The sequence below is a fragment of the Monopterus albus genome, unplaced genomic scaffold (assembly GCF_001952655.1).
Source record: "Monopterus albus unplaced genomic scaffold, M_albus_1.0 scaffold60.1, whole genome shotgun sequence".
Lineage (NCBI taxonomy): Eukaryota > Metazoa > Chordata > Actinopteri > Synbranchiformes > Synbranchidae > Monopterus > Monopterus albus.
In genome coordinates, this window is record NW_018127940.1 from 1,637,552 (window position 1) to 1,661,638 (window position 24,087).

Genomic DNA, 24,087 nt, shown 5'->3' on the forward strand with positions numbered 1-24,087 from the left:
CCAAATGAAAGACGGTTTTATGTCTTGGACTCAATCCTGGCTGCTTGCCTCAGGTGGAAAGGGGAAGATAATGGTTTTTGACATGTCGCGGACATGGCAGAATGCACAGCAGGGTTAAACGCCTGGATACCTCCATCTCAGTCTTCGAACAATAAACACACTCTGCCCCCAAAACACCTATTACAGAAATAGCTGGTCATAAACTGGATGAAGTTGGTGAAAACAACTTTGTTTCATTATTTTAATACACATATTGCAAGTACAGCACTGAAGATGATGGGATATTTAAGTATCACTTAAGGTTTTAGTACTGCAGAGTGAAATGTATTAGCTTCAGGTCAGTATGAAATTTACCACCTGGTATAAAGCACCATCACTCCAGATCAAAGTTAATAATTAATTGGACTATTAAATACTTAGCAATGGCAAACACAGCACAGTATATTTAATATTGGTTGTTTTGTTTTGTTGTTTTGTAAGTGGAAACAAAATCAGCACTTTTTGAATGGTTTCAGCGGATGTAGTGTCAACTTTAGAAAAGCCATAATAATACAAGATTAATTCTGCTGATCATAAGTGCCCATTTGTAGATGCTGCAGGGAAACAGTAACCAGCCTCATCCCCGCCCATCATGTGTCAGTGACAATGCCAAGTCCAGCTACCTTATTAAGCTTGTTGCAAACTAATTACATTTAATCACAATTACTGCGCAGTTGCTCCCCTCACCCCAGCACACAAAGCCATTATTCTCATAGCTCGCCTGTAGTTTGATTAGTATCCATGTATGCCTCTAACACACTCATAATAGTAGCCCTCAGCCACTCTTAGGCCACTCACAGATCAGCAGTGATTATAATAAGAAGAGACAGCAAAGATAAAAATGATGGCTGGAGAGTGAGAAGGACAGAGAGATTATATGGCAGGGAGCAGTTGTTCTCAAGGCAAGGAAATAATTGCTTCACCAGGGTCTATATTGCTGCCCTAGTAATCTCATTAAAAAGTCTCATACTGCATACTTATGGGCCATTAAAAGTCTTAGTACAATTATTAGAATATAAAATGCTAAATGCACACAGAGACATATAAGTAGTTTTCTGTTGTAAATCAGTTCTTGTGCCTTTACTCTTGCCCTGATTTCATTTTGTCATGCACACTAAAGGCTGGGCAGCAACAAAAAGGTGGCCCCTTCTCCTGACTTTTGGCCATGGAAGTAATACCTTCACAATGGTGCTGCCAGGCCCGCAGGGTACAGTGCAGTATCCTATCAGAGCACCCGATGAACACGCGCCACACACAAAGATAATGGAGAAGTCTCTGGCCTTATTCTTTCACTGTTATCAGTCTCACGCTCTGTCCTGTTATTCCACCTTAGGGAGTGCACTCGGCTTTATTGAATACAAAGGGAGGAGGGTTAGCTTTATTCATAAAAGCACCATTCTACCTGCTCTGGTTTCTCCTGTGTTCAATCCATGAGCCTGTTTAGCCTATTGTGCAAGTAGTCATCACTGGGCATGCTTAAAAATGCTGCAATAACTCCCCTGACCAAGGGATAAGAAGAGTAAAAATAATAGTGAGATTTGTGTAGATTCCTCTTTTGGCTCTGTGAACAGTGGAAGCATTTGCATATTTGCTCATTTAATGTGATGATTGTCCTAGGGTTTGTAATGAGATAAACCCCCACCTTATCTGACCACTTTATTAACAAAAAAGGAAAACAAGTGAGTGAGGGCAAAGTGGGTCGCCCGCGATGGCTCAGCTGAATCGCTGCTGTCTGGCCGAGATAAGCCAGGCTGTCCCATACCAAACCAAATCAGCAACACTCAGCAGCAGTAACAGGCTCCGCTTGCAGGCAGGATGAATGGGCTCTGCTGCTGCATTGAAGCCCAGGGGATAGCATTGTTTAACACTCCAGTTTCCCACAGTGGGGATCAATACACGATCAGACCTTGATTATATCCACACTTAATTAACCTCAGTATAAGGACAGACTGCATGCCACAGGGTGCAGAGCCAAACAGATACGACATTACTCTCTTTGAGAATGGAGCATGTTTTTGCATAAAGGCAGAGGGCTTTGGCACAGTGACGTGCTGTGCATGAGGCTGTGTCCTGTGTGTGTCAGCTACTGCCTGCTGCACACTTCTCTGTCTTTCTAGTAGTCTCCTTCCCACTTCTTTCACAAATTGACAGCAAGTTAAGAAATACAAAACCTACAAGACTTCCAAAACATGTTAATGCAATAGGGCTGTCAAGGAAAGCTCGTATATAAGAGAATATACATGCATTAATAGTGAATATATCAGTTAATTGAATGGTTGTTGCTTTTCATTTTAAACTCATGTATCCTCACCGCCCTCCCAGCAGCTGCATGCTAACCGTTTTTGGGTCTGATGCTGTCCGTTCCTCAGATGAGGTGTCAGTGGCAGGGAACAGAGAAGTGACACAGCTAACACCCCATGACTGACAAATGGAGGTGACAGGAATTAACAAATTCCATGAATGCGTGACAGCAACAATTAGTGGATTAATCATTATTTTAACACATTCAAAATAAGAAGAAGTGCAGATGAGTGTGTGTGTGTGTATTTGTTTGCATGACTCCTTTTCTTTGTTTGCGTATAATACTTCCATCATGCGCACATCATGAGAATTAGGTGGTACAGAGCTCCAGGAGCTTTACTTACAGGAAATACAGTATGTGTTTAACACTAGGCTGTACACAGACATTACGTAAGCTGAAAGCAACTACAGGCTGGTCTGTTTTACATACATACCCGCATGAAGATGAGTGATTTCCTAACTGTAGCATGAATTAAACATATTGCTGAATATTGTGCAACTTTAGTTTTTAAGGAATGAATTTAGTGATATTTTTATTGTCATCAAATTAGATAAAAAAAAAGCTAAAACCAACAATTAATTGGTCCTATTTGTGTAACCAAATCCTGTTCTAGCTTATTCCTCTGTCATACAACATGAATTGTTGTCCAAAAACCCTTAAAAACACAGAAATGATGCACACTGTAGCACCAATGAACATTCTTTCCTAATGATAAACCTGGATACTGTAGTGCACTTTACACTGAATCAATCACACATACACACCCTGCTGCCTTAAATGTTCTCTAGAGCAGCAAACAAGTATTATACTGCAGCCAAAAACAGTCCTTAACAAATATACTTTTTGTTCCTGTTTGAGTGATGTTTGATTAAAAAAAAAACTACTCCTCCGAGCTTTTGGGAACAATTTCACGAACACAGAATGTCACCAACTATGTCCTTGAATATCAGTCCAACGATCAGCCATCATAAATTAGAGTACACTTAACAATACAAGTGGGTTTTACTTGTCATTTGAAAACCTGTGACCATTTTCTGTTCAAAATGGCATCCATGTTCAGGTATAAAGGCTCAGTTTAGATTAAGTCAGTCTAAATAAAGCAACTTAATTGGGGGGGCATTGAATTTATTAAAAAAAAAAAAAAAAAAAAATATACAGGCACATTACAGATCAGGTACAGTATGACTTCAGATGACTGGACATTTCATGGGTAAATAATATTGGACATCCACATCAAATATCATATCCTTGTGTGGCTCTGTTGTAATGCAGATTGTGTCTTTCTGCATCAATGTTGGGGACGAAAAGTTCCACTAAATCTCCTTCACAAGCTTTTGTGCTCCAACCTGTCACAATCAACTGCCACCAAATTCCATGAGCTGTATTGACAAGTTTTAAGCCTTTTTCTGTGCAGATCCTCTAACAGTAATTCAAGTTGATGTGATTAAAAAATATCTTATATGTCGTCTTCCCTCTAAAACCTTTCATCAAACCAGCTGTGCATTTATTACAAGGTTACCTCTTTTCCTTCATGTCTCTGCAATCTTTTCCTCTCGGAAGCTATTCTCCACCAAATCATTGTTAGCTACCAGATCTTTTATCAGTCTCAACTGAATTAATATAGTTGATGGGACAAACATTGTCAATCTACCGGAAGAATGGCGCTGACTGAATTCAATCTCACCAGACAATACCAGGGGAAAAGCACTCTGAGACAGTGCCACTTTGCTGAAAGTCTTCCGTTCTGGGGAGGTTATTGGCCTTGACAAAAGGGTGATGCAGAGTTTGCCGTCATTAATGCCAAAGAGCCCCTCCAATCTTGGAGTAGAGTTTTTCTGTAGCTGTTTTTTTTTTCTCTATCCTGACATTTATTTGGCTCGCTCTCTGAAGATTGTTGGAAAACCACTTTTGCATTGACTCTCATGCTGTTAACCTGCAAACAGTCAAACCCATGACTTTTCCTTTTTTGAGACTTGTAGCTTTTTGTCAAAGCCATTTTATTGAGTATTCTACAGTGTATGTACCTACTCTGACATTGTCTTCTGACTAGATGCTCTGAATGTATACTGTGCTTATTATTTCTTGTCAATTAGACTATTTATAAATGGGGTGGGTATTTGTAATATGTTAACGTTAAATTGTTTTATACTTTAACCCATAAAAGGTTGTTTCAACAATAAATTTAAATGATGTTCTTTTGGAAAATGTATATAACTAGTATAAAAGCCATTTAAAAAGCCATAGAGGGTAAAGACAAATGGAATGGAAATATTTTGGTAATGATTTTGTAATGGAAATGTATAAATTTGTGATTTGGGTTGGTTTATAACATCGCTTTTTTAACCTAGATGAAACATTTGCGTGCTAGTTCACTTATTTTCAATTAACATAGGTCTAATTTGTTGGATATAAAATAAAATTAAATGAGTGAAGTTTGTTCAATTAATGTTTTAGTAAATTTGTTTTAAATATACAAAACATTTTAAATAGAAAAGCCTTGTGCAGTTGTATAGCTCCAGCATTAAGTATGAACATTTAACCTTTGACCTTACAGATTGTAACCAATGAAATGTCTCTTTAAACTTTAAAGGCAGCAATGATAACGAACGCCTGGCGATTGCTAGACAGCGAATCCCATACCGACTTGGTCGAGTAGTTGACGAATGGCTACTCGACAAAGGTAAAATCACTGATTAAAATTTCAAATAAAATAATTTGATCATAACCAAGTTGTAGCAATATTTTGTAAATAATAAACCTAAAAATAAATGTTCAGTAAAACTTTAAAAACAAAATGATTTGAATAGTTAAATTTAGTTTGTAGTTTTTCTTACTTTTCATAATAATGCTTTTTTTTTTTTTAGATGTCAGCTGTTTTAATACGTGTTTATTGTCAACTTAAGGTTAAAGGGACTGTAAATATGAATTTAAATCCTTCTTACAGAAGTAATTCCAGCATTGTTAAAATGTCTCTAAGTTACTGTAGCATTTTGCTGTAAACATCTAAATGACAAATTTAAAAGTTCTACAGTGGTTTAGTCATTCATTAACTGCTAAGTGTTATTTGAAACACTTATGTACAGTAGATATACAGTACAGAATAGTATCATTTGATCTATTCTGATTAAACTGACAGCAGTGATAAATAGAGTGCAATATGAATTGGCATCAGAATTTTGAGTCCCTTTAACAGACATTGTAAATATGTATAGGGCATTAGATCAAGGAACTGTAATTTAAAAAAAAAAATGAGTGCATGCTTTGTTTTTTACAGTTCAATAACTAATTCATTTTTTTTTTTTACTTTAAATGTGAAATGAGCCCTATCATTTGTGTCTTTTTTCTTTTGGTTTTGCATTATAAAAGTGTTTTTTTTTTCCCCTTTGTGTCTGTTCCAAGTTAAATTTTCCTTGGTTGCTTTTGCTAAAAGGATGGACAGTTTCAAATTTCAGAAAGAGTGCCCTGCTCCTTGTGAGATTGCACATAAGAAAAGTCCAGTTCTCACAGCCTGCAGGCATTTTAGAAGTTTTTTTCATACTCTGCATTGTTCCAAGTTTGTAAATTAAATAAAATTTGGAGAAAGAATTCAAAATAACATGAGAAAAGCACAACGAAATATATGGTTTTAGCTTTGTTATACTAAGATCTCAAATACTCTAATTATCCTTATTCTCAGGCAATTCCCTGCCGTTTATATTTCTTTCACGATTCTTTTTTTTTTTTTCAGCTGCGGTTAAATCTGTGCCATTCCCATAAAATTGCTACTTCTGATTAATCTTATTTTCTTGTTATTTTAGATTAGACTAAACTTTTAGCAAAGCTGCACTGATTTTTTAAATCTTGTGTTATTTATTTATTTGTTTTTATTTTTTATTTATTTGTAGGCATCTCATCATTGTAACTGCAATAAATTACCAGGGTTTACTTGAACAGCCTGTAATTTATTGAGCCCATTAGCCACTGAGCAAATAATTTGTCTTTTTTTTTTTCCTGTTCAGTAAAAGTGGCTGAGTCCACAGTTCAACATTCTTGTATATATGCAACATTGTTTTCCCACAGGGCGACAGCTTACAATCTTCAACAGCCAAACCACTATACAGATTGGGGGCTGGGAACGAGACCGGAGCCGATCCTTTCAGGGCCAGCTTTCAGGCCTCTACTATAATGGCTTGAAGGTGTTCAACATGGCCGCAGAGGGGGATCCCAACATTAGGATCCAGGGCAGCGTGCGGCTTGTGGGGGAGTCGCCCTCCTCTATAACACCGCAGTCGAGCACAACAGCCAATCGCTCTGAGACGTCCACATCTATCATGGAGATCACCACCACCACGGCATCCAGCAAGCGAGTCAAGCAGACGACACCAAGAGAGCCTCAGCAGGTAAGATTATCTTGAGATGGACTTTAATTCATGTCATTATTGTATTTACTTATTATTTTTGAAATCTTCACAGTGCACAGCATGAATTTAAGCGCATCCTGGAATATTACAATACATTAGGCACTTATGTAGCAGGCTATATGCTTTACATTGTTGTATCTTATCCTTCTTCTTCTTGAGTCCTCTGGCCTAGAAACTGAAAGAAAATAAGTGCATTGTTCCACTATGGGGAGCAGCACCACAGGCACGCTGTGAAGCATTTCTCTCTGTGCAATCAGATGTGGCAACCTGTGGTGTGTGTGTGTGTGTTGGGTGAGGGGGGAGTTAGGGTGATAACCATAGAGGAACTCCATCATCTTTGTCTTGTATGAGCTGTGCAGCATCTGCAGAAACATATTACTTCTCAAATGTCAGTGTATGACTAAACAATGCAACATAATGTCTCCTATCAAATGAAATAGCAATCACACTATTACTGTACAATCTCTCTCTTAAATCTTTCAGTACTGCTGCAGCTTTGGATTTTCAATGAAAATCATTAATTAACTAAAATTTACTTTTGCGGTTTAGAAATGTTTTGTGTTTTAGTTTGAATGAATACTCTGTTTGTTTCAGACAATGTCCATATAAGAATAAAATGTCTAATCCTAGTGTAGCAGCTTAGTTCTAGAGGTTTTCGGAATGTAAATATAAGAGTTTGTTTCAAAACCACTGACGTTACATACTGACATTACTGCACTGGGGATTAACTTGCAGCAAACATGCTGACAGAACCTTTTTATGATTTAGGAATACCTCTGCACTGAACCAAAGCATGTCTCATTTAGGTCACTAAGAAAATAGTGTCAGCAGATTCTTTTTTTTATAACAACAAAAGGAATAGTCAGAATGTAGAAAAAAGATTGATATGATGTTGGTACAAAACAAAAATAGAAACTTCGTGTCCCAAAAGAAATTTTCAGCCTTGTAAGACAATCAAAAAGTGACATCATTGATAGGTTAGACACATGTGCTTTACAGCTACTCTGTGGTGGCACTGATTAACACTGAGCATATTTTTTAAACTGTTGGTCTATACATTTCACTGAAACAACAGCAGATACACACATGCTTCAGTTTCAGGGATTTTAGTTAAAAGTTTAGAAGTTTGATCCCCGGCTCCTGTGGTCTGCATGTCGAAGTGTCATTGGGAAACACTTCAAACCCCAAATCACTCCCGGTGGCCAGGCCAGTGCCTTGCATGGCAACTCTGCTGCCATCTCTGTGTGTGATTGGGTGAATGAGGTTAAGACACTTAGCCTATTAAGGTAGAAACTGCCTATACGCTAAGTACATTAGTTTGATTGTCAAGAAATAACTCAAGCTGTTTTTAAATCTATTTAAATCTTTATTTTCAAATTCAGACTTATTGTTGCCTTTTTCTTAAGGGAAACAATAAAAAGCCTTGAATTTTGAATGTTGATGTATCTGTGATGTATCTATGACTTACAGTCTTATATGGAGCTTTTTAAAAAGACCTGCTACACTCAAGCAAATTAAAATGTCAAGTTTTTCTTTCATATTAGCAGCATTACTGTTCGGCCTACTGCTTGTATTATGAAATGACAACCTCCCACAGAAAATGTGCACCTAGTTTTCAACTTAGCAGCAGAAAAGACCCCACATTACTGCCTATTCCCTAACTCATTCCCTCTGTCTCTTTTTGAAGTGAGACCATCATCGCAGTTTGTGTAAGGGTCTGCAGATGCTGACAAATAATACAATCATAAATATTGATCCAGTGAAATGGTTTTCTCTCAGACTCAGCATGGTTCTTGAACCGTTGCAGAACATCAGACTATAATTATATCACAGCTCCAATGTGGTGGTATAAATTGCCAGCAAGAAATCAAGAGACTGGCAGAAAGGAACAGGATTGATAAGAACATTTTTACATGCAGCAACACACACACAAAATCACAATTGAGAATTAAGTCCTGTAATGTGAATGTAGCTTATGTATATTTGTCAATTTATTTATTTTGTGCTGTAAATATGAATGTGCCTTTTGGGTGTCTGACATTATGCCCTCATGGTAATTAGAGTCTGCTTGAAAAGCTCAGTAATCAATAACCATTTACGTTGAAGCAATCATGTAAAAAACTATTGTTTTTGGTGCAACGACATGATACGGGTTACAGGTTAATGCTGTGAGTTAACTAAAGGTTCTTTGGGAGTCTAAGGTTCACTTGTGACTGTTATAAAAGTACACATGTCAGTTAGGTTTTATGCATGTTAGTGGCGATACCTTTTAGGCAAACTATATTAAGAAAATTGTTGTGCTGTCAGGTTATGTTGCAAATGCACCTTTAAAGTGACATAAAAATGTGGAAGAAAAAAGAATAGTCCAGGCTAACTCCCTTGATTGAGATGTTATCTAGTGTATTCCTAGATTAAAAAAAAAAAAAGGTTACTAGATTATATAGTTTCAATGCGATGTAGAGGAGATGTGAATGAGGCATGCTCAAACGTGTGAGAGATGTCAGTGTTTCCAGTGTTCTTCAACGTGACGACCTTCCCATGAAGCATTCCTGTGGTAGGACGTTACTGTCTCAGAACACTGCACTTAGAAAGACATTGTGTCTGGCCACTGTAAAAAGAGATGGTGCATTCAGTGTCTTTTCCCTTGAATAGTCAGCATTTTAATCATTGTGCAGCTGTTCCATCTCTACTCCAGTGGGAATGGCAGCATCCCCAGTGAATGCTTTCATATCCTAACAGCTTTGCATTACTGGAACACATATATTTTTAGTAGTATTTGGCTGGCCTTAGTATAAATGGACTATAGCTAAGACTGGTGGCAGCAGTGTCGGGCTCTAACCTGTTGGTGAAGATGGTGCACCCAAAAATGTAGATCAGGCTGTCATGTTGAAATTCATGACAAAGGTCAGCTGAAAGATCTGAGATCCTTTATAGGCCTGTCTAACAATGAGAGTTGTTAACCAAAGCACTTAACACATAAATAGTTAAGTATAAAGTCACATGTTGTAAGTGCCTGTTGCTTTTGGTATCAGTCCTTACAGTAACGCTGAATCTGCAGCTGGAGCATTTTTAGCCTTTGTAATGTGATTTGTTTTCCAAGTGAAGTGATACATCAGCCGTGTTTAATTACAAGAAGGTTCTGAACAAGGTAGAAATGAATCAATTAGAGCATGACGTTGCTCTTTTGGAATCAATATCACTTTGCTAGCTTGTGCAGCCCACCAACTAACGGTCAGATGTGATTTAATACAATCTGAAGTGTTAGCCCGATGAAACATTTAAATAAATCATTTGACTAGATGTTCACGTACACCCCTGAACTAATAAAACCTATACAACTAGAAAGATTCTGGTCTAAACAAATGTTCTGTTTTGTTTAGCATACATTTGATAGAAACCGAATGATAGGCAAATGAATTAACAAAAAGACAGATTGTCTGTAAACTGATCAGTGCAATAGCAAGATAATACTGAATAAAACAGAGCTTGTTGCAAAAGACGTATGCAACTGATATTGCTGCCTTGCTGTGCACACATAATCACTATGCCTGCATAATAAAATCTTTCAGGGACACTGGCTCAGTCGATCACAGACCCACTTATCTCCTGGAGGGTAAAGTCATTGCTAATCATCATTACTATAATAATTTTGAAGGGTCTGAGGGGGTCTCAGCCTTCTCAGGTGCTCTTTCAAAAACTTCTCTAAATGCTCAACTGGGGTTATATAGTTACAGAATACTGAGAGCACTGGCCTGTGGGTAACGTTACATTAATGTCATTCCTTTCAAACCACTGGGTATCCATTCATGCTTTATTAACAAGAATATTATCATCTTAGAGCGCACGGGCCTAAACAGGAAAGACATGCACCATTGGAAAAAACTGATGAGTTAGTATTATTATTTTAATTGTGATTAAAATTTTACATTTGCATAAAGGAAAATTGGAGTAACTCAAGTCCATGACTTAAAACCATCTCAAATACAGAAGTAGACAATAATTGGCCTAGATTTTGATCATATCTTTGCTTTTGCAGTGTAGTCTGCTGTGTGCTTCTTGCTCTACATTCTGTAGGGGAGACAGCTTGCTATATGGGCCCGCCTGCCTGTCTGTTCCATGTGCTGTAGCAGTGCCTCATCACATCCAATTAAACCATAACGCACTTGTGTATGCATTCACAAAAAATGGACCAGCTATTTTACACATAAACCATGAAGTGCTACTCTCTTCTCTTGTCCTGATATCAGTTTGACTTCTCCTGCCTCAGCTTCATTTATTAATTGTTAGGGGAAATTATTGCTTTCCCCCTCGTACATAAACTTCGATTGTGCTAATTGGAGATAAATTTGTTAATATGTTCCAGTGTATCTGCTATGTCAATTTGGCACCCAAACTGCCAGCCCACACAGGTCTAATGGCAGCACTAGCTGCCAGTGGTCAGGCACTTTGAGTATTATGGTGACTTACAGTAGCTCTCATTATTCTGTCTCTGTGGTCCTCAATAAAACTTTTTAATCAAGTTTAATTAGCTGCATTTTACAAAAGACAGATTATGGAAACTCTGCTAACATTACAATTTTTTATAAGTTAACATTTTGTGCAAGTGTGGGATGTGATTGTAATGGTTGTATTTAATACAAAATACATGAAAGCCAACTCCAACACAACAACATGTTGTGTGTTGTAGCTTTTTGAAGGGCTGGACAAAATGGAGGAAAATGTCAAACTATAGAAGGATAGTATTTAATACCAAATGATGCTTAATCAAAGCCACTCAAGGATAAGAGATAGAGCCCCGTGTAGCCGTTACCCTCCCAGGAAGGCCTGTTATCTAGAAGAGCCATTGAAAGCTGTTGACAGTGACAGATCCTCACCTGTGTTGCTCTGTATTATCAACCCTGGCCAGCACACATATAGTATATAAATCTCACGAGCGGTCATAGTGTGAGGCTGCCATCCACCACCGGTGCTGTCTGTAGGAACATCCTCTAAGGTTGGTGTTTGCTCCAGTATCATGGGGAGACACAAGAACAGAATACTCCAGGAGAAAAGGGTTGTCTTACGTGGTATGCAATAATGTTACAGCCTTGTGGCCTTGTTTGGGGGATGTTTTGGTGTGTAAAACAAAAAATGTATGTCTGTACTACATATGTTAATAGTGGTATACAGACTAACTTTACTGACTTGTGTTAAAAACAGCTGTTATCTACTTTTTTAATATTAACACAAACATTGATTTTCACTTCTGTCTAATTGCAAAATTTACAACTGCTCACTGACTTAATACTTGAATAAATGTCGCCGGTTAGTCACGGTATCTTGCGTTAATGTCTTTATTGTCATTGGTTATGAATATGCTAATTCTGCTACCCATTGATTATTTCTTCCCTTTTGACACTGTATGTTTGTAAACATAATATGAAAATGTAGTTTTGTCACTTGTTGTTTTATCGGGGTCAAAGCTTACTAAAATGTACATTTACAATACTAACAGGCCATTTTTAATGAGCTCACAGATATTTGACTCAGAATGGAAATGGTAGTGTTACAAGAATCTTAAATACCAAATATAAGACACCCCCATATTGTCTTGTACAAACTGCAGGCCAGTAAACACAACAATAATATTTGACTCTATCTGACATTCAACACTTGCCATGCTTATTTTATAACCTTTTTTCGATATACAATTTCTGTTTTATAGCCTGATGGTGGTGGAAATTCAAGAAATGCAGATTATAGCCTTTTCCTAGGGTGAATCAATGGTCACCATGCCACACCATTGCTCCCAAATAAGCAGTTGGCCCCACTATTTCCAAATTATAGGTGAGGTGTGTGTAACGGCCATTCAGGGGGAGTGAGAAACATTCAAAAGCCATTGTGTGTGCTATTTTATCTGCACTGACAGTATATGGTTCAGTTCCAGCTGAACTAGCCTGTAGTGGCTCTGTTTGTCTTGGTCTCTGAGCTGAGGAGCAGAGACCTGACCTCTGTATAATTCACAGAGGTAATCAAAGATTTGACGTGCTGTACTGCTGTGCCTTCAGTGTAGTGTTTGGGTACTTCCTGGCCTCCCTCAGCAGCTCTTATAAAGACAGTATAACAAACTTAGTGTCATGGTAATCTTGTGGTGAACAATCTTATGTGACTTAGTACCGAGTAAGTGCTCAGTCTGCAGCTTCTTTCATTTTATAATCATCCATGCAGTGTGTGTCTTTAGTTTATCTGGTACTACCATTAGGCATTGTTGTGATTGTCCTCACACTGGTAGGGATTATTGTTTACAAGCTAAGGTTGCAATAAGTCTGTGCATCCTAGATTTAATAGACCCGAGAATGCTGTACAGTAGCTTGAGTATTAAGCAGTGTTCAGGAAAGTGCAGGTTCTTTATTGGTGCTACATGGTATGATACTCAGACATGAGCTTAAGGATGATTCACTTCTCATTTAGTTTGATATGCACGCTATATACTTTTAGGTTTTGACATTGCCCCTGCTCTTTAGCATAGATTTGACTCTTTCATAGCCAAATATTTAAAACTATCATCAATCCTGCAGCTTCATGTTGATAGTGAATTTAAACAGATGTACAGTTAAGATCTATTGAAAACTAGTTTTGACTTTCTAGCATTTTTTTCTCTTGGTGCTGCAGCATTGGAGCCTGGAGTCAGATTGATCTGGCTTCATTCACTCAAATATATTTTTTGTTCAGATCATAACAAATCTTTTATAGCTGCCCTTTTCTACAGGAACTTGATGGCTTGCAACCTGGAGCTACCCATAACTCAGATTTGTGGAAAGGTAGTCTAGGTTCTAGATGCTGCCTTATTCTACCATCTTCATTTCATTTTAAAGGTTTAATAGTGAGCCTAACAACTGCCTAACCTTCTTTTATTATTCTACACAAACAGCCATTTTGTGTTCATCTTGATAGTGGTATGGTCATTAGTTTCCTTGCATTTGATTATAGATTTTACCACGTTACTCAGCAACTAACTGCTCACAATAGTACAGCAACTTGTATTTGATTGGCGCTCAGTGAAAAGGCAGTTTCTCTTCAACAAATAAAAAAAAACACATTAATAAAATGGCTGGAATGGATTCTCAATAACTGGCGGTTAAAATTAATGTTCCTATTCATTTTTTGTAGAATAAAAAGCATGTTTTTAGTTTTGATAATTTCATAGGAGGTGCACCAGTCTTTGTGCTGGTGATGCAGCTTTGTGATTGTGACTAATATATATAAACATGCTGAATTTCCAGATGGATCAGTGTTTTTGAGTTTCTTAAACTTTTTGTTTCTATTGGAATGTCACAGAAACGAGAAAGAAATCAGGATGCAGCTCTATGGTGTGCAAACTGAATTCAAATAAGTTTTGTGAAAAACAATCTGCCCAGCTCATTTCTAATATAACACTGTGTCCTTAATATTTAGCCTTTGAAATTAATTTGCCATAAATTTTGATCTGATCTTCGCCTATGTCACATATATAGTCAAACACAATGTGTTTAAGCTAATAACACACAAACAATTACAATATTTTGTGTCTTTATTGAACACACTCATTAAACATTTACTGTGCTGGTGGAAAAAGTAAGTGAACCTTTGGATTTAATAGCTGTTGAATCTCCCTTTGGCAAAAGTGACCTCCAACAAGTGCCTCTGGTACCTGTGGATGAGACCTGCACAAGAATCAGAAGGAATTTTAGGCCATTCCTCCTACAGAACTGCTTCAGCTCAAACCTACATACTGTATATTCCTAGGAGGTCTAGTGTGATCCACTCTCTTGAACTCTTTCCATAGCATTTGTATTTGGGTTAAGGTCTGGGCTCTGACTGCACCACTCCGGATTCTGTAGTAAATTTGCTACATCACCCATCAGCCACCCTGACATTATCCTGTAAGATGCCTTGATAGACTTTGGACTTGAAATTAATTTTCCACTTGACAGCAGCTGTCAAACCCACAGGCAGCAAAGCCCCAAATCATGATGCTCCCTCCACTGTACTTCAGCTTTGGAATGAGGTTTTCATCTTAGTAGCCTTTTTTTACACCATACATTATGCTGCATGTTCTTCCCAAACAATTTAACCTCAGTTTCTTCAGTCCATAAAGCATTTTCCCAGTAGTGCTGTGGAGAGCCAAGGTGATCTCTGGCAAACATCAGGTGTTTAATAATGTCTTTTTGGATAGCAGCCACTTCTTCTCTTCCTCATGCTCCATACAACTGTGTATAACGATTTACATACGGTAGACATTATGAACCAGCTTTAATGATTCCTTTAAGCCTTTAGCTTTTACTCAGGGCTTCTTTTTAACAACACTGAGCATTCTGCTCATTGTGCCTTTGCAGTCACTTTTAGGGAGAGTAGCCACAGTACTAAATCATTTCAATTTATAGACAGTTTGTCTAACTGTGGACTGATGAATATCTAATCTCTTTCATATTTCTTTATTAACCTTTACACTTTTATGTAAATCAGTAATTCTTGATCGAAGGTCTTTTTCCCCATGTGAGGCATGGTTCATATCAGCAGGTTCATCTTGTGAATAACAATCTCATTATGTTTAATAGGCAGCTCTAACCCACTCCTTGAACCACTGATTGTACTCCAGGTTTGCTAAATCCTGACTCCAATAATCTTTTGTTGATGTCAGTAGCTCAGGGGTTCACATCTCAGCTTACGCTGTAATTGGTGGTGTGTGTGTTATTAGTTAAAAGAGATTACGTTTGTCATACTGGATGTTTAAGTCACATTACACAATGAAGATTCATTTTCTGCATGGTGCAGAAAGTGATGGGGATGGTGAAAGGTTTCACCAGAACATTGCAGGGTTGAGCTCCTTATCCATACACACACACACACATACTTACACAGCAGAGGACATTGACCGTAATGCTCGTTAATCATGCGTGCAACAAAATCTGCCACTAAAGGAAACTGTATGAGCAGTTTATCAAACAGCTGTTGAACAAGCAGAACACAAACTTGCAGAAATCTGACATCTTTGCCACTTTGCCACCGGTCAACTTGCTCAAGTCTCCATTTTATCTCTAAAATAAGAACATATGTTCACACATTGTGCTTGTTATGTTAACATTGGCATGGTTAACCAATCATGAGTGACAGCCCTGCCACTTCCCACTATGAATACCTGGAACTTGATTTAGTCTTACCTCCTGAAGGTTGCTGAAATGTATCTCCTCGAGCTTGTCTTCAAAGTGGAAGGCAGGGGGAATAAAAGCAGAACTTGGGGCAGAGGAAACAAGTTCAGTTTTGCATTGATAAATTCATAAAGTGGAAAAGGCCTTTATTTTGAATCAAGTGGGTTCTCCTCTGAAGTGATGCTGACAATTAAACAGGTCAGCACTTCTTTCCCAATAGTCAAAAAATTGGCAAAAATACTGAAGCTCACTTTAATGCTCTTAAAAATACAAACATGAGATGAAACACAAGATGACACAAGAAAGTCTTTAAGTACAGTAGGAAGTTAATTGTGTTAACTCTTCAAAGAATGTAATCAGAGCCATTTGTGCAACATTAATTTCTCTGCCCCCGTGACCCCGTTTGGGACTAAGCGGTTTAGAAAATGGATGGATGGATAATTTCTCTGCACTGAATAGTGCTTAATGGGGAATTACTGACTTTCAGAGCTGAAACATGCATTTTGTTTTTATCTCTAGTGTCATTTTTCTATTTGTATTTAAAGGAATTGCTCATCACATTGCTTACCAAATGGAACTGTACTCCTCACCTCATCTAGAGGCAGATCTTACTGTAAGATGAAAACCCAAGTTCTACCTCTGTGTGCTCACCAATTAAAAAACAGATCCATGAATATCAAACTGAGAGGTTACTAAGGAAACACACAATGTCTCGCGTTAACAGGGTGAAGGATTAGTCATGTTGGTCTTATTTCCTGCAGTACATCATTGAGAATATTAATCCTAACAGTTTCACCAACAGTACTGAGAGACATCCTACAGTGTTTACTCTGTGTGGCAGTGCCCTGTGAGGTTGTTTTGCCTTCAATTATTCACAGACTGAAAACATCCCGTGGATAAGATTTCCCCTGCAATGCAGATATATTGGACTGACCAATATATGAGTGAGGCACTGTAAGTCTGGGGAAAAACAGCGATGGCTATCAAACAGCTTGCTTTACTGGCAGGTGCACTATTGATTTCATCTGGATAAATATATTTATTTATATGCAGTCAGATAGCTCTTTCGTGTGTCTTGCAGACCTCCCAACCTTGGCCCTAAAGTGGGGTGTGTGTTATTGTAGGTGGTCCTGGAGTGTGCTGCCCCAGGCCCGGTCACAGGTATGTGCCAACCCAGTGCTGACAGATGGCAAAGGAGGTAACGCTGTAGACCTGCAGTGGCCCGGGGCCCATGGCGTTCACTTCCAGCGACAGACCATATCCATCATCTCAGCCTCACCAGGGTCCATTATGGAAACTGCCCTTCAACATTGTTCTGTACACATAGAATCCACCTTGGCAGGGGTGAACACATACGTACCAGGGCGTCGACGTGTGTTCACTTGATTTGATGAATGTTTGCATCTTTTTATAGAGACAGTAGATACAGGCTTGTCTGCAGCAGGTAGATTATTAACCGGCTGAGGCCCAATGATGCCTTTTCTTGGTTGTTTTAAAGGTTTTTACGGTCAAGTTCATCATACTTACTGTCATTATTAACATAGTCAACAAAGGAGCTTTTTTTGCACTACTGGCAGCAGTGGAGGACTGCAGATTGTCTGTTTGGATGACAAGAATGAAACCTACGCAGTGTGAATGTTGTCTCTGTTGTTTTATAAAGTGTTGGTTTGCTTGTGGAGGAGATACTGACACTGATAGCTTTACAGCATGTTTTATAGACCATATTGTTGTCTCTCAGGACATTTGCTGTTATGATTTGTAGAAACAGAAAATAGTCCTGAGCCAACTGTCGAACATACGTTTGTCCTACAGTGCATCGCTCCTATCCGCAAGATTCTGTGATCAGCTGGTTTATACATTACATTAATGAACACTAGCTTTGTGCCAACTGTTCATTGAGCTGTTCTGAGCTCTGTCTATTTAGAAATATTACTTTTTCTTTAAGTGCCAGGCACAAGCTAGTTAATGCATCTAAAATTTGCTTTATTTACTATATGTTAAAAGCACTACAAGGTCCTTGAAGCATAAATTTGGTATTTTAGCTGTCACTAAAACAGAAATCATCAGCTTGTTTCATTCTTGGATAAAACCCATAATCTATCCCTTGAGATGTATAAAACAAATATATTGTATTCGATTGCAAAGAACATCTAATTTTCTGCATCTTCATTTTCTTACCAGTGTGGTAATAAAACTGCAGCTACAAAAGCTGTAGATTAAGTTGATACTGTACACACCTCTACATGGCAGGTTCTTTTGGGGGAACAACCATCTTGATTCGATGATGAACACCAGACCAAGTACTATAAAGGCAGGTTAGGGATATAGAGCAGGAGAATATAAGGTAACATCATTAGCAAATAGATTAAACTAAGGTAAAACAGGAGGTGCAGAAATGAAATGAAGGCATCCACATGCCAGCAATTTAAGCCTGTTAGCTTTTCAGACAAGTGGACATGAGAAAGGGAGCAATATAGAAATGGCCTTGTGGAAAGGAATATAACTCAATCGCCAAGCCAATAAATAATAACAAATTTAATTGAATAGTTTGACTTAAACTTTTTCTCTTGTGCCATGAGTCAAATGTTCAGATTAATATGACTCTCAAGTTTGTACACTATCATACAGCAGCAGCTCACAGCTGGTAAACTTAGCTTAGCATAAAGACTGAAAGCATCTGGAAACAGCTTGGCTCTATCCAGAATTAATAGTCAGCCTAGAGAAGAAGATGCTTTATTTTATTGTAAAATGTTGGTTGGAGCCAAGGGCCCCAGGCCACTGCATGTATACATGCCACCATCACAGACAACTTGGGGGTTCAGTGTCTTGCCCAAAGACACTTCAACACATGGACTACAGGCACTGAGGTTTGAACCTTCAACCTTCCACTTACAAGACGACTGCTCTACCCACTGCACCGCTGTCGCCCCACAATGTTGCTGTTGCCCCACTTGTGTACCAGCACTTCTAAAGTTAACTAATTAGTGATCTTTAAAAAAGTCTAAAATTGGAAATAGAAAAGTATGTGTAAATAATTAAAGGCAGACTGGGTCAAAAAGTGCAGTTCTGAAAAGTCATTACACTGCTACATGGATGGATTCATGATCAAAAATCAATTTTTGTTGTCAGCCTTTGTAATCGGTGCCAAATTTAGGCTTGCTATTATCTTGATTCTTCTTATTATGTTTTCTATACTGCATTGTATTACTGTGTCTTTCATTTCCTCTGTATTGAATGAGAGTATTGCTCATTAGTTAACTCATTAGTGGCCAGGTTCAGCCCTTTGTGAATGACACAAACAGACCTGGAGGACAGAAATTTGGTGATGATGATTCTCTGTGGGAGCTACAAGTGACCTAGCCTTCTGTTGTAGGACAACACTTCTCTTCCTCTTTCCTAATGTCATGTTTTTGCAAGTGTTACACATGGGAATTAGACTTGAGTACATTCATCCCAGCAGTGATGGCATCTATATTAGGATGACAAATTTGCTGCTGTCACCTGATGAGGGACTGGGACTGCATGTCAAGATGCAGGAAAAGTCAGAAAGACTGTGATTTGTGGCCAAGCTGCATGTGTCTTTCTTTCGTGTTTTTTTTTATTTTCTCAAAAACATACATGCATTTGTCATCTGCTTTTAGATCTTGAGGGAAAAGAACATGAAAAAGAAAAATCACACACTTTTGGATTGAACAAAGGTCTTTCCCCAAAATGACAAGTGTTTGTTTGTTAGCATTTAGATAGAAAGTGCCAAGATTATAAGCCATTCTCTGGCAATTGTTATTCCTCCCTCACTCTCCAGCTTATCCTTAGTGCATAATATTCCTCCTGGCCAGTTCTTTGCTCTCAGGCCAGATTACTACCATGGCGAGCTACAGACGCACATAGAGCTCCAGATTCGATTTCAGATAACAAAAATATCAGGGCATCCAGAGGGGAAAATGCTTCAATTCTGACAGATTTTATTTATCTGAGAAGTGTGAAAGCCAGAATAATGAGGAGGGACAAAGTCGACCATGTAATATACTTATATGGAGCAGTATTTATGCAAGAGAGAGAAGAAATGAGAAGCGTAGGAGGTAGATGTAGGCAGATAGTGTCTTATGAATTTCATACTAAGATTTTATCATTTAGAGCATGTACCTTACAGAAGACATCCAGCCTTCTCCTGTATAATCTGCTAGAAGCTGTAAACTACATGGCGGCCCCTCAGTGTGCAGTCTTTCTGCATTGTGAGGTGACTACAGCCTTTATTGTGCACACATGTTTTACACAGTCCCCAGTAATAAATAATAAACATTTATGCTTAATTAGAAATCAAAATATCAACTGTTTATCAAGGCATACAGAATGTCTTGAGTCTTGAGTTGTATGAGAGGAGGAATTAGGCACCAGTCACTAATGGTATTCACTCTGAGTCAGTGACTGACATGGTTATAGTGTGACGCAGGCTCTGTCTGGGAAATTGACTTTGTGTTTCCTGCCAGACAGACACCTCTCCAGGTTATCTTGGTGCCTGAGCTGTATCATATGCCACACTTAGTGTTGAATTTGCATTAAGGCCATGTGGATGTTCCTGGAAAATAAGATGAGCAGGATCCTGTGGGGGACTTGAGGAACATCTACAAAGCGGCACAGTAGCGCCTTGAAGCAGCCACATTAAAAGGAGTTCTCATATGGCAGTGTTCTCAAATCCCTGAGAGGGAGCGTGTTTAATGAGGGCATAGACATGTGTACATTTTGAAGCAGCTCTGTTGTATCTAGAGCTTCCTGTGCAGTACATCGTTACACTCCTCCATTAGCCCTTGCATATCCCTTCTGAATGCAACCTTCATTTTACATTTACTTCATTTTTCTGGCCCTGTGCACCAACCTAGCAATTGAACTGTCACTGCTCACTCATTCCCAAGTCATATTGTTTCTTTTAACACTTAAAATCTGCTGTTTTTACCGCATTCATTTCCTCAACTGTACTTCCACAATGACAAACTCATCAGTGTACTGTCACATTACCAGCAACCTTTACACACCTCAGTAATAATGGAATACAAAACTCTTTTTCTGACATACACATTAACTGCTTCTGTGCATTTTAAATCTGCCAGACAATTGATGTGTAACAGAAATAACCAAAGATGGTATTTATTATAATCTCTGCTCCTACTAAGTGCATTTTAGTTCTAATTTTGAATTCATCTTATGGTTCGGGCTATAATAAAAATTTCATTACCATCTGGCTTGGTAAGTGTTTCTGGGTGAATCTGTGCTTGTGCTCTCCTGTATGTTTCGACACGTGTGCACTGTAGGTGTACTAGGTTTGCGAAGCTGCCTCCCAGCACCTTGTTAGACTGTCTGGGGTGCAGTGACTTAAGTCTGGAGGAAGATATATGGCAAGACAGGAGCATGTGGGTACCAGGGGAGGAGATGGAGAGCCTCCGACCATATTTTTTAATGGCACTGTCATAGTCAGCCTGAGGTCCAGTTGTAGCAACAGCTGCTGCATTTTAAATAAAGCAAAGCCTTTCTCCCAAAAGAGATGATGTCTCATAACTTAGCAAGTGAAAACAGCTGTCCACCATGGCCAGTTCTACATTATGGCATGCACAAGCTGTCACAACAGAAAGAAGTAGGTACAGTACCAGTTATTCAGGGTTAATTGCCTTTGAGAAATGCCAGCATCTTTTTGTATGAATTATCTGGTGCTCTGAAGAGTCACACTGCATGTAGAATGCACTCAGTGGCCTGCTCATATTCATGATGCATTATAATGCTTCAGGTAATTACTGGCAGTTTTGAACAATAAAATGTTTTATGTGACTTCATGTTTGGATGTTCCCTAAACTCTAGTTTGTTTTGAGAGAATGGTGGTGTTAATCATAAGGGGATGCAGTATACATAGTTTCAATGCTTTAAAATAAACATTTGCTAACAATCCATTTCTAAATAGTTTTTGAAATATGTTTATCTTATACAGAACAGAAGGCTTTGAATTAAAAACATATTGTTCATGCAAACCAACATAAAGTATCTCAGTAAGGTGCTGGGCTACCACGTGTCATCACAGCTTCAGTGCTCCTTGGCAGTAACTCTGTACATCTCTGAACTCTACTGAAAGGATGAGCACCATTCGTTCAAAAGATATTCCCTCATTTGGTGTTTTAATGATGGTGGTGGAGACACTGCCTGACATGTCGCCTCAAAATCTCCCATAGGTCTTTGTCTGTGTTGAGGTCTGATGACTGTGAAGGTCATAGCATATGATTAACATCACTTTCATACTCAAACCATTCAACGACCCCTCATGTCCTATGGATGGGGGCACTGTCAGTCTGGAGGAGACCATCAGGATAGATATGTTTCATCATAGGATAAAGGTGATCACTCAGAGCAACTTTGCGGTGATTTGCAGTGACCTTAAGGGAACAAAGTGGAACCTCTACCATGGTACCATCTGCATTTGTTATGTTTCTCCATTTGTTTATTCCAGTTTTTCCTCTAATTTTTCACCTATCTGTTTATGTCTGTTCTATTTTATATGCTTATTTCACAGTTGACAGCATTTCAGTAACATCTCAATAATTCCTTTCCTGGGAAAAATACTGAAACACCTGGTGTTGTTTATTGGTCTTTTGCATATAATTTTGGTTTGTTTATTGACTGATTTTTTTTTATTTATTTTCTTTTGACAGTGCCTGTTTTGAAGATTTGTTTATCCATTTGCTGAGAAATGCAGAATTTGAATTAAATCCTCTTCAGTAAGGACACAGCAGAGAATATCTCCATTTCACCCAGCTGGTTGTTCCCCATTGTTCTTCACTCTACTAAACAGTCACAGTGGCAGTTTGTCATGTCACCATGAAGCCTCGTGTCAGAGCTTTTCTTTAATTGTTAAAAAGCATTGAGAATCAAGATGTTGTGAACATGATAAGTTTTGAACACATGTTGTGCAGTATATATGAAATTGTCAGTGCTGAGCTGTGATAGTGATAATGCTATTGCATTGTCTTTCTGCCTTGAAGTCTGTATTTGTGTGAGTCCATGATGTTGACAGCTTGGCAGACCAGCAGTAGGAAGAGTGTGGGCGAAGGCCAGGCAATACACTGAGCTGAACTCACAGTCTTAGAGGCCCACACGCCTTCATTATTCAGTTGGACTCTATTGAGCATCTGGGACTAAATTATTCATTAACATCGACCTACTTCCAGGGTGCTAAGTTAGATACTTGGATGTCATCCGGGTGTTCTGATAAGAACTGCTGCTGCAGTGTGATAGCCGCCATGAGTAAATAGAGTGTGGGTTCAGATCATAAAGCGTAGTAGCCACCATTTTGCTGTTATGGATTTCACTTTTGTATATCAGAGCTTTTAGGCATGTGGAGCTCAGTATAAGAATAGGGGGGCATCCTTCATCCTGTGTCTAGTCGTTTCTATCTGATGTCCCACTGCCTCTCTCTCTCCCTCCCGCTCTCTTACTGGCACACTAATGATGTATTGCTGCAAGAGTGAAGCTTAGGACAACAAACTCCTCCCAATTAGTCTGTATAGACTACAACTCTGGCCAGATCTGGACACTAGCAGGCCACAATCAGTGTAAATCAGCGCCAGCAAGAAAAATAATGGCACATGGTCTGAGCAGAAACATATACAGAATACTGATTCCTCTGCTTTTAGGGGCATTTGGAGCTTCAGCTTCAAGGGCTGGTGCCAATTACAGACACGATATAAATAACATTTTCAACTATAGTGTTGGTTTAAAATGGTGTCTTGAGCGTACCTTTGACATGATGCATTCAAAACTGTTATACAATCATGGAAATAAAATATAAATGAGGACAGTACTAAGCATATTATAAATCACCTTGTAGACCTTGAAGAGATTTTTGACTTTGCACTGATATTATTCACTGTAACCCATATTTGTTCTGACTTTGTCTAAGTTATAAAGGATAATATTACTTGAAAAAAAGCCAAGTATATTTTCTATTTATTTAATCTTCCTGGTTAAATAAAATCATGGCAAATGATTTAACATCTGTTTTTGTGCAGTATGTTTTAAATAAAATACAAATAAAACGTTTCATCTGATATTCTGAGCATTGTAATAGGTGGAATAATAACCTTGGTACTTTCAGATATTATAATTATACTCTGATATTTCAGCATATGATACATGTGTAACT

General features: G+C 38.3%; 1 protein-coding gene across 6 annotated transcripts in view; it reads left to right on the forward strand.

Moving 5' to 3' along the window:
* Positions 1–24,087, forward strand: part of LOC109961965 (neurexin-1a) — a 241,003-nt gene that overhangs the window by 196,733 nt on the left and 20,183 nt on the right. For 4 of the 6 annotated variants that reach the window (XM_020603263.1, XM_020603258.1, XM_020603260.1 and 1 more), the window contains 2 exons: positions 4,932–5,021; positions 6,401–6,720. In XM_020603263.1, coding sequence (XP_020458919.1) covers positions 4,932–5,021; positions 6,401–6,720 — 410 coding nt within the window. The remainder of the gene's footprint in view (positions 1–4,931; positions 5,022–6,400; positions 6,721–24,087) is intronic. The other 2 variants (XM_020603262.1, XM_020603261.1) reach the window with 1 other exon arrangement.